This window comes from Xenopus tropicalis, chromosome 1 (genome assembly GCF_000004195.4).
Source record: "Xenopus tropicalis strain Nigerian chromosome 1, UCB_Xtro_10.0, whole genome shotgun sequence".
Classification (NCBI taxonomy): Eukaryota; Metazoa; Chordata; class Amphibia; order Anura; family Pipidae; genus Xenopus; species Xenopus tropicalis.
This window is the reverse complement of record NC_030677.2, coordinates 66832408-66843526: the sequence shown is the minus strand read 5'-3', so window position 1 is coordinate 66843526 and position 11119 is coordinate 66832408. Positions and strand designations below refer to the sequence as shown.

The 11119-nt window shown below is 42.2% G+C and overlaps 1 protein-coding gene across 1 annotated transcript; it reads right to left on the bottom strand.

Moving 5' to 3' along the window:
• Positions 1 to 243: 243 nt before the first annotated feature.
• ccna2 (cyclin A2) lies at positions 244 to 8184 on the bottom strand. Its single transcript, NM_001006767.1, has 8 exons — positions 7943 to 8184; positions 5910 to 6159; positions 5666 to 5772; positions 4524 to 4747; positions 2853 to 3057; positions 1505 to 1618; positions 734 to 867; positions 244 to 617 (listed from the first exon to the last, which is right to left on the bottom strand). The coding sequence occupies exons 1-8, from the start codon at positions 8099 to 8101 to the stop codon at positions 563 to 565; spliced, it is 1248 nt and encodes a 415-aa protein (NP_001006768.1). The 5' UTR covers positions 8102 to 8184; the 3' UTR covers positions 244 to 562.
• Positions 8185 to 11119: the final 2935 nt, after the last annotated feature.

Below are 11119 nucleotides of genomic sequence, written 5' to 3'. Positions count from 1 at the left end.
ATGCCCTGCAATGACATCACAAAAAAGGGACAGGGTGTCAGGCACACATCTATAAATTCACAAGCCAATAGTGTTAAGTCACAAGCGGAAGAGCTCATAACTAGTGCCTAGAGTCTGGGGTCTTACAGGTGAGAATACAGGGGGGGTTAGAGTCTGAAACTGAGGTGTGAACATTGCAGGGGGACAGTTCATTTGGAAGTTCATTGACTTTTTCCAGTGTTAACAAAATCAATCCACAGTTGATGCTGTTTAGTTAACATTTATTGTCAAACAATGATCAATAGGTAAAATATGCTAACTGCCTGGTTAATTCAATCTGCGCACAACAGCTTTTTAAAGAGCCAATATATCTAACAAGATTTAACATACATAAAAATTTACAAAATTTAAAACCTTATAAAATAAAGTAAAAATAAAAACAAGTGACTTTGCTTCATAATTCTGTCGCTCCAATCCTCACATTGAAGATTGCAATATAAAATCAAAGTCTATATCATAAAAAAAGTTAACTGTACATCATGTGCTTTTATCAATATACATCTTCAAAGTCCATCCCTTGAGTTTATAAAAATATAGACAACGATTCTGGAGGATCAATAAGAGATACACAGTGATTCCTGGAAGGAAAAAGAAACACATTTAAACTTGAGGCCTGCAAACCACCAAGTTTTACATTTATCTACAATTTAAGTTACAAACTTGGCAAAAAAAAAAAAAAAAACCAGTTACTTACTTCTGAGTTTTGTACTTCTCTCGCACAGCTTGCTGTTGGTGACTTGCAGCAGAGAGGTAGGTCTGGTATAGGTCCAAAATACAGGGTTTAAGTGTTTCAAGAGCGTACCCTGTGTACTGCACCAAAGAATCCGACTGCAAAGAAGTTTTAGATATTATATACAGTTTGATTGCACCTACATTAGCAACTTTAAGCCTAGCTAGTAAAGAAGCAAGCTTGATATTCCAGCAACACCTTGTAACACGGAAGGAAAACCTTATACATTGCAGGTCTCCATAAAATTTTGTTACATTAAACAGCTAATTTGTAAGGCCGTGCTTAATCTAGAAAAATTCTTGAAAATAGACTTTAGTATTAAGTACCACTGGATAATCCTAATTAGTTTCTAAGTACTAAGGGCTGCCCCCTGGCTCACAAACCAAGGGCCTACATACTGCTAGGCTGCAGCAGCCATTAGACAGGGATGTTTTTTTTACCCCCACGCTTCCTCCTATTACAGTTATAGCTGCAGTTCCGGTCAGGTGGTCTGAGGGAGCATCACAAAATGGTGGCTCAAGGTAGAAGTGCAATATTTACAGATGTATATTCCAGGTTGGTAAAATGCTTTAAAATTGCACTTATGGTATAAGTTATGTATTAATTCTAAAAAAAAGTTTCTTTAATGTTGTAGCAGTAAGTATTGTGGGGTATCAACTACCTCAGAATGAAAAGTTGTGATGGCACTGTGCTACATAGTATCTTACATGTTGGGGAAAAAAGTGCTTTACATACCCAAGTTCTCTCATTAACTGTGTAGTTGGCAATGACAAATGCTGCTGCAGCAACAACAGATGGCAGATACCGCAGGAAAGGATCAGCATCAACCAAGCTGAGCTCTCCCAAGAACTGTAAGACAAAGGGATATTTACTATAAACACATTACAGCCATGGCTGACTGAACAGTTTTTTTTTTTTTTTTAAATAAACTCAAGACAGAGCATCAGAACAGCCATCCAACTAAAAAGTAGTACTTAGCTGGCCATACAACAGCACTGGCTACTTAAAGGTGTTGTTCACCATTAAGTGAACTTCAAGTATAATGTAGAGATTAATATTCTGAGCAAATTTGCAATTTGTCTAATTTTTTTTTTTTAATTGAAAGGCAGCTCTCCAGTTTGGATTTTCAGTAGTTCTGGATGCTAGGGTCCAATTTACCTTAGTAACCAGGGAGCAGGTTGAGAGTGATTTAGGAATAGTAGAGGGGCTGAATAGCAAAAAAAAATAAAAATGTAGCCTTACAGAGCAAAAGCTATAAAAGCTTTTGACCAAAAACTGAAGACCAATTTTAAAGTTGCTTAGAAATGGCCATTCTGTGACATTATATATGTTAACTTAAAGGTGAACCATCCCTTTAAACAAGACTGAGACGCCAATATGCATCTAGAAAAGCAGGCCATACATACGCAGTCATTCACATAGTTACCCATAGGCTGCATGGTTACATTTTTCTCATATTAATGCTGAACCCACAGCAAACAGAAGTCATGTTTAAACCTGTGGCAGTAAATGTACTAGCTCACACCTTTTCTGTTAAACCCACCATGGTAAAATCAGCTTTTTCGAAAGGAAAATTATTGTAAATATAAGCTTGGCTGTTAAATGTCAAGGGATGTAAAAACTTCAGCTTGAAATGTAATGTGAACTACAACTGAATGGCTTGTTAAAATGGGCACTATGGTGAATGTGAACCTTCATGTCATGGAAAGGAATATTAATACTCAAGTTACTCTTACATCCCCCTAAGCAGTTTGTCTCTACATGGAGCTGTGTGCAATAAGCACATACTTTGACAGTTAGGTCAAATAAATTTGCATGCTCCTTTGATTAGACAACCAAACTGACCAGCTTCTGGTGGAAGAGAAGATTGCCAATTCCCAAAAATACAGAAAGTTTATTTACATGAGAAAGCCTATATAAAATTCTCATGTTAGCAATTGTTCCTTTAAAGGGACCTGAGCAAAATAATGTACAGTGCAGGACTGTCAACCAGAATCAAGTGAGGAGGTGGATAGGAAATGTTAAGCTGTCAGAAAGCCATTGTATGAAGTGAATAGTCACATCTGTATAGGTGCATACATACCATGCTTAGGCTTTCCACTTTTGGAGAGACTGGTTGTATTTGGAAGTACTGATTGAGGTACTGTAAGATTGTTGGAGCAGCAAGGTCAAACGACAGAACTTTCAGCACCAAGTGTTCCATCTTGAGAACCTGTTTCTTTGTGTATGTATCATCAGTAATGTAAACAAACTCTGCCACTTCAGGAGGATAGATTTCTTCGAACTTTCTATACAAAACAAAAAGAAGCTATAAAGGCAGTTTGAACCAAGAGTTACCTGGTTATGCCTAAAACAGGATTCCAGGGCATAGTATGAAAGGAACAGTAACATCAAAAAAGTGTTTTAAAGTGATTAAAATATAATGTGCTGTAGCTCTGCAAAAAACTGGTGTTTTTGCTACAGAAAAGCTACTATATAAATAAGCTGCTGTGTAGCCATGGAGGCAGCCATTCAAGCTGGAAAAAAGGCACAGGTTACATAGCAGATAACTAGTAGATAAGCCCTATATAATGGGGGTTTATCTGTTATCTGCTAAGTAACCAGTGCCTTTTCTCCTTTGAATGGCTGCCCCCATGGCTACACAGCAGCTTACTTATATAAACTATAGTAGTCTTTCTGAGGCACACACCAGTTGTAGCAATGCACAGCAACAGTACATTATATTGTAATTACTTTTATACACTTTCATTTTTTGGTGTTACAGCTCTTTTAACACAGTGCACTAACACACAACTGTATATTCACTAAAGCTGTGAAAGCCACTTGAGAAAATATTTAAACTGAAAACCAGAGAGCTGTACATAACTGCCCAGCAGCAAGCTAAATACTTTAAAAAGGATGCAGAATTAAAAAAAAAGTTTTCTTGCCGAGTATCAAGAGTTCAGATTTTGAATGCAGTACAAAATTATAAAACTTTTGTGACAAAGTAGGCAATGGGAATGTGTGTGCGTGCCAATGAAGGATGTTAAAAGACAAACTAAGAAACTGAAAACATTTACAGATGTGGATATAAGCTGCTTTAAATGGGGTTTATAACCCTTCAGAACTCCAATAATTAGCTGTGTAGTTAAAGGGATTCAGTCATTTTTACAGTATATTGTTTTATTTCTAAATTACACCGTTTACATAGCAAATAATTCACTCTACCATTTAACATTTTATTCTTAAGGCAACAAATATATATTTTTGTAGTGGTGATATAGGCAGCCATCTTAGTGCATTGTGCCTGATCCTGAGCTTTCAGAAGAAGCCAGAGCTACACATTAGAACCGCCTTCAGGTAACCTATTGTTTCTCCTACTCCCATTTAATTGGAGGAGTCCCAAGCCAGACTTGGATTTCTTACTATTGAGTGCTATTCTCATATCTACGGGAGCTTCTATCTTACTTGGGGAAGGGGGTGATATCAATCAAACTTGTAGCATAGCAGTAAAGTGTGACAGAAGTTTATCAGAGCACAGGTCACATGGCTGTGGCACACTGGGAAATAAATATGGGTAACTACACTTGAAATTTCAAAATTAAGAAAAAAAAAATGCAGGATTCTGCTGGAGAAGCTCTATTAACCGATGTAGTTTTAGAAGAAAAAAAAAAAAAAAAAAAAAAAACACTTTCCCCCCCATGACAGTACTCATTTAAGAACCTCCATTTAACCATTTCTTATGGCTATTTTATTAAGTGCTATTTCTACTTACGATGCTAAAAGCATTGCAGCGGTTCCAACCAGCTGGAGCTTGCCTCTCAATACGGACATAGATGAAAGAAACCTATCTATATAGTTTACAGCAAGGTACAGGGTTTCGTTTTGCAGCTTATACTCCTCACCAACTTCAACAAGCCAGTCAACAAGAATAGCTCTCATGTTGCCTGTTATGTCCGGTTGTTTTTGCATGTACCCAGACTTTGGTTTACACTTCACCTGCAGAAGACAAAGATGCAGTATTAATAACCAGATTAAAAAAAAAGTTGTAAAAATTGTCACCCATGGACATCAATGCATTTTGCAAATGTTGTTTCGAGAACTTTTTGGCAAAGTGAAATGGGACAGACACGACCATCACTAAACAGCACCAGTAACGGGGAGTAACACCACGCAGGGAAAATTAAATCCATTTCTTTCATGAGGCAGACAAAAATAGCAGTTATAAAACAGGGGTGATGAAAATGCCCATGTGAAACTGCTCTAAAGGGTAAACACTTTAAAGGACAAGGAAAGCCTAATTCAGAGGGGAGGAAGTGGCAAAGGGTTAGGCACCCCCTGTGAATTAAGCCACTAAGTTCTTTCTAAAGCAGCACTAGCATGTTACCCATCTCTACCAGGCATGCCTCTAACTTACACAATAAAAGTAGAATTCCCCCCCCCCCCCCCCCCAACTTCCACTACCGCGAATGTGTAGTATTTGCGAGGAACGCCTAGGGCAGAGGCAAGATGAGGTGCTTTTTAAAGCATGCTGCAGTTTTCTTAACAAAAAAAAAAACCCAAAACTCATTTTGCTTGACTTAAGCTATTCTTGTCTTCTAATGGAAGGTTTGCTTTCTCACAACCTTTATTGTATTAAGGCAGATGACTAATGTAGTACATGCATTTGCAGTGCAAACTACTTACAGCTGCTGTCAATGGAAAGCAGCCTTATGGCTTTATACAAACATCTAGGTTGTTAGGTAGCACTAACTGCGATCTAAACGGTATGTATTTTTAACATTTGCTTGCAAATAACTTCCCTAAGCAAGCTGGAGCTTTGTTACACTAAGAAATGGAGAACATCAGTGCATGTGTTTAGCCTTATACTAGGGAAGAATGTTTCACTTGACAGATTTTACTAAGATATAAATTTACCTCCATTTCTCGCAGGTATGTGTGAATCTCTTTAGCATAATCAGGAACATTACTACAACCGACTACTTTTTGTTCTTCATCCACAAGCGACACATCCATAGGAGAACCTGGAGAGTCAGAACATACATGCTTTAGCATGTGCTGTAGCTGTGTGGGGGGGGGGCAGTAGGGTATTTAGCAAGTGACAAAACCCAATCCCAGTTGGCAACAGCAGCTGAGAACACAATGAGCAAAACCAACATACCAAAGCTAGTTTCCATTGCTATGTGGATAGGTTCCAATGGTTTTCTTGTTCCAATGGAACCCAGAACTGAATTGAGTTGTCGTAGATTTTCATCTTGAACGGTCTTTTTATGAACAGGCTTTCTTCTGTTATTTGTACAGTCTGGCTCATCCACATGGATTGTAAAAGTAGGCTGTTTGCTGGCTGCTTTTCCAGCCGGTACCTTGCCATAATTCTCATCATTTACGCCCAAGTGATTTACAGACAAAGCCTAAAATGAAAGTCAAACAAGTGATATTTTACAATATAATACCTTAAGAATGAGTGAAGAAAATTAATGTTCTGAAAGCATTAGCCTGCTGTACCACTACCTTGAAAAGTATTATAATTGCTACACCCCCCAGGGTGCCCTTATGTTATTCCTAAAAGATGCAGCAATGAGCAATTTTGCGCCGTAATGCAAATTAAGTATCAGTGATTCAGCATTTATAATGTTATTCAAAGGAAAGTTAGTAATTTTGCTGCCCAAGAGCGCAACATGGGGTGTTATTGTCCCAAGTCAAGAGCACCTGGCACCATACTTTGACTTCAACTGAAAGTACACCCTGGCATTTCAAGTACACTGACTTGACAGTCACCCACAAACCTAAGGGTGAAGATACATACAGCTACTAAAAGACAATGCAGATCATTTACGGATATTATCTGTACGTGTGTTTTAGGGTGAAGACACTGAGCTACTAGGAGGAGCAGCTACTTGTCATGGCAATTAAAACAGACCACGCTGATCATTTAGGGCAGTGGCACATGGGGAGCCATCCCACCAGCTAGAATGTAAATCGCCGATGGGATGGCATACGTGTTGTTGCAAAGTCTCAAAGTTCCCTCTCAAGACATTGCAGCGATGCGTATGCCATCCCACCAGCAATTTACATTCTAGCCGGTGGGATGGCATAACGGAGAGATTAGTCGCAATTCTCAATTTTGTCTGTGGCAGGGTATTTTACGACATTCAGTAGCCGTGCTACCAAGTAGCTCCGTGTGTCTTCATCCTAAGTATCAAGACACACCGAGGCAATAGAAGCTACTTTTTCTCAGCTACTACTGCTTTTACTGCATTAGAGACTTAATCTAATAATAAATCTCAAGTAACCTGCATGTGCCTGCTTAGCAAGTCCAGTGGAAGGTCTGAGGATCTGCACCATGCTGCAACTCAGCCCTAAAACAAAGAGTCAGTGGCAATGTGCATCACAGACTAAAGATCAGTAGGGCACGGCATATATTGCCATTAAATGGGACAAAGTGACCACATGGGCAAGGCACATAATAGGCTCAAGCCTCAGTCACCAGACAATAAGTACAATGCAAAGGGTGGGTGACATTACTAGGTTATAATCTCCCAAGGTCCCCCCTAATGTAAAAGACATGAGCAACAGACCGATAAAAATCAGGATAAATTTCTGAAAGCCTATACATGCAATACCATGAAAGCTTGTGGGGCAAATATGCCTGGTAACATGATTTGGGAAATGAAGGAAAGACAAGAATTTAATGGGCCCATGGTGACAAACAGCATGAAACCAAGGAATGGCTGACATTTCTGCCAGGGCACATGCCCACCAGTGGATCAGACACGGCACTAAGTGCATAATAGCAATCATTGGCCTGACATTATCTCCCGGACGCATGAGTCGGGCTCCGACCTTCAGGTCACGGTCCTTATACACTGCAGCGAAATGGCGGCCTAAACAGGTCAGGCCACGATCCTATAGTACTCAGCCCTCAGACAGGAAGGCAATGGGGAGCGAACAGGGATAGGCAGCTGAACTACAAACCCCAGACCCTGGAAGATGTTGGGAACTGTAGAAGATACACAGGAGAAGAGCCAGGCCACCGAGAGACTTACACAAGCGCGGAAGGGACTCTGGGATCAGTTACGATCTAGGGAATTGGCGGGACCGGATCTACAGGACAGGCAGCCTTTTAAATACACGTCCACGCTTCCCGGGTATATTAGCCATTGTGCCTGGTAGCCCTGGGCCCCATACTCATACCTGAGCCTGCTGGAGGGCCGGCTTGCTCGCTTTTAGGGTCTGTCGGCCTCTGTGGTTTTCCTGCAGCACCCCCAGCACGGTGCGCCCGCCCACGGGGGCAAGGGGTTTTCGGGGTTGAACATTCTCCTGATTCTCATCACGCAGCAGATGGTCGGCCATACCGCGGATACCGATCCAGAGGGAGGAAGAAAGCGGGGGAAGGACTGGCGCCGGTAGGAGAGTGCACGTTTGCACGTCCCCTGTCCTCCCTTGAGGGGTGTAAGTAAAAAAGGGTTGGTGACCGTGTGCCTACAGCAGCTCAGCTTAATGCCCCTTCCCGCTTATATGCCGGTAAACTATGCTAAACCGTCCCACTCCCGCCGCTTCTCAAAGCGCCTCTCTAGAAATCCCTTCAACTACAGCAGCTGCAGTCTTCTCAATTCAAGTAGCCCGCGACTATTGAAATCAGCCAATCACAGGGCAGCGCGGGGAGACGTCACTGATTGTACGGAAGCCGGGAAGAGAACGCGAGAAAAGAACGCGATCTACTCTTCTTAGTGACATCATTTCAGCAAGTCTTGTATTTTTTTCTTAATTAGTGTTAAAGCACCTGTGCCAACATATTTTTTTGTTTGTTTTAGACATATAATTTTTATATCTAGCTAATAATTTCTGATATATTGCAAGTTTTGAAGCCTCTGTGGAAGTCGTTATATGTGCCCTAATGTGGGCAGTTTTGTTGCAGTGCAGTAAATTGAAACAAGCAGTTAGCACAGGCAAGGTAGCCATACAGGAGCAGTTTTCAGCCTTGAGGCCACATGGGAACTTTAGCCAAGGGCTGATGGTACCTACTCCCAATGGTCACTCTAAGCACACTCATTTTGAGATCCCATAATAAATTTTTGTGCGCATAAAGATAATTGTGTGAAATCACATAATTTGGTACTTTAAAGCTCACATGGTTTTAAAAAGTGCATGCACAAAAAAGTTTTTTGTGCACACAGCCATGAAGAAATTAGAGGGAACATTGCCTACTGGTAACTTTATGCGACACATTTATTTTTCTAACCTTTTAGTGTGGATAATGTATTTTTGTTGTAGTACATCCCTCCCCTAAGGGCACAGTCGCATGTAGTGTATGGTCTGCTTCCTTTCACGCGTTTTGTCAGAGAGAAGCGGATCTGCTTCTATAGGCTACTGCCACAAGGGAGCAGGCAGACGTGGCGAATATTGGCTGTGAAATGCAAACTTTCACATTTGTTTGCTGGTATCCACCACGTCTGCCTGCACCTGGGCACAACAAAGCTTCAGGGTGCAGATAAGGTAGGTGTCTGATGCCAGCGGAGGGGCTGATTCTCGGTCTGCGTTTTTACGCAAGCCCCGTGTGGCACCAGCCTTATCCTTTGTGTAGCTCCACTTACAGGCACTGCATTAGCCTCAGTGCAGCTACACAGAGGAGTGATCAACCCAAAAATGCATGGGTACAGGAGCAAATCCACTCTCGACCTGCTTACCAAACAGAGGAGTGAAGCAGACCATATGCCACGTGTGACTGTGCCTGCTTTGATTAGACTCGCAGCGTTTTTCAACCGCTGTTCCGCGGCACACTAGTGTGCTGCGAGATGTTGACTGGTGTGCCGTAGGCAGGGCCGCAATTTTTACTTTCAAAGGGGGCCCGGCGATGCTACAGTTTTTCTTTGTAGCTCGGGCCCCCTTTAATAAAATCCGGGCCCTGTCATTGGTGCACCCCGTGTGTACGGGTGACGTCAGTACGCACGGGGCGCAACGTTATAAAAGGGCCTGTGTGCGGTCGCGTGTAGGCAGAAGTGCAGAGGCGGCGCGCCTGAGGGATACGAAGATGCTGCTGAAGCCACTGGAGAAGCCACCGAAGAGCAGAAGTAAAATGCTGCTGGGCACCAATGTATTAGGGGGGGCCACGGGGCACACTGACTTATGGGGGCACTGCTGCTGGGCACCAATGTACTAGGGGGGCTGGCTCTTGGCACCAATGTACTGGGGGGCACTGCTGCTGGGCACCAATGTACTAGGGGGGCACTGCTCTTGGCACCAATGTACTAGGGGGGCACTGCTGCTGGGCACCAATGTACTAGGGGGGCACTGCTCTTGGCACCAATGTACTAGGGGGGCACTGCTCTTGGCACCAATGTACTAGGGGGGCACTGCTCTTGGCACCAATGTACTAGGGGGGCACTGCTGCTGGGCACCAATGTACTAGGGGGCACTGCTCTTGGCACCAATGTACTAGGGGGGCACTGCTGCTGGGCACAGAGTTAAATTTTTTAACATTTTCTAATGGTGGTGTGCCTCGTGATTTTTTTCATGAAACAAGTGTGCCTTTGCCCAAAAAAGGTTGAAAAACACTGGATTAGAGAGCAGTGCCACAGGGGGCAGTACCAGGATTACCCTGTAAGTGGGCAGATCAGTGTTTGCTATCCAGCCTCGGACTGGGCTGCTGGGGCACCAGGAAAAAACCCGGTGGGCGTCGGCGGCCCAGACCGAACCAACCAAGGCGCTTGGAGGAGAAAAATAGACTCTACTACCTCATTGCAGTGGAAAAATAGTAAAAGCCACCACAGGAGAATGTATGAGTTAATGCTTGTGTGTAAGAAAACCTTGTACTTACTCCTTGTTCTTCAGAGCACTGAACCTTGCACAGGATACACCCCAAAGGCACAAATCCCCAGGGGTAGACACAAGTGCTAAGTGCATTGGCCAACGAGAAGCACTTGCACCTACCCATGATAAATTAATTGTTATTTGGCAAACAACTTGTCTTTCACTCTCACAGGAGAGCAAGAATCGTATAAACCTGGTAAAGCCTTAAATAAAACAACCATAAAAATGATGAAATGTCCAGGAGAGAAGAAAATTAACACCACACATTTGCTGTTTTTTTGGGGTTTTTTTGGTACTACACATTGGCTCTATACCTAGCAGGTTAAGATAAATAATCCAGAACAAAGATAGGTTATAGAAGTCAAGGGAAATAAGACCAGTTGTAGAACAGCTAGGAGGTACAGCTGCTATGGTTGCCACCTGGCCATTTTACCAGTCTGATGTTATTAATAGATAAAAAAATATTTTTAAAAACGCATGTGCAATGGATTGGTAAAATGTTGTCCTGGGCACGCAACAGTAAGCGGGTGTTAGAAGTAAAATACACTTGCACTCCTTTAG

Excerpts from the sequence above, each read along its gene's own strand:
- ccna2 (NM_001006767.1), bottom strand. The coding sequence starts at position 8,101 with ATGGCCGACCATCTGCTGCGTGATGAGAATCAGGAGAATGTTCAACCC. Across the intron at positions 5,773-5,909 it reads AGCAATGGAAACTAGCTTTG|GTTCTCCTATGGATGTGTCG; the intron begins GTATGTTGGTTT and ends CTGACTCTCCAG. Across the intron at positions 868-1,504 it reads CAGTTAATGAGAGAACTTGG|TCGGATTCTTTGGTGCAGTA; the intron begins GTATGTAAAGCA and ends ACTTCTTTGCAG.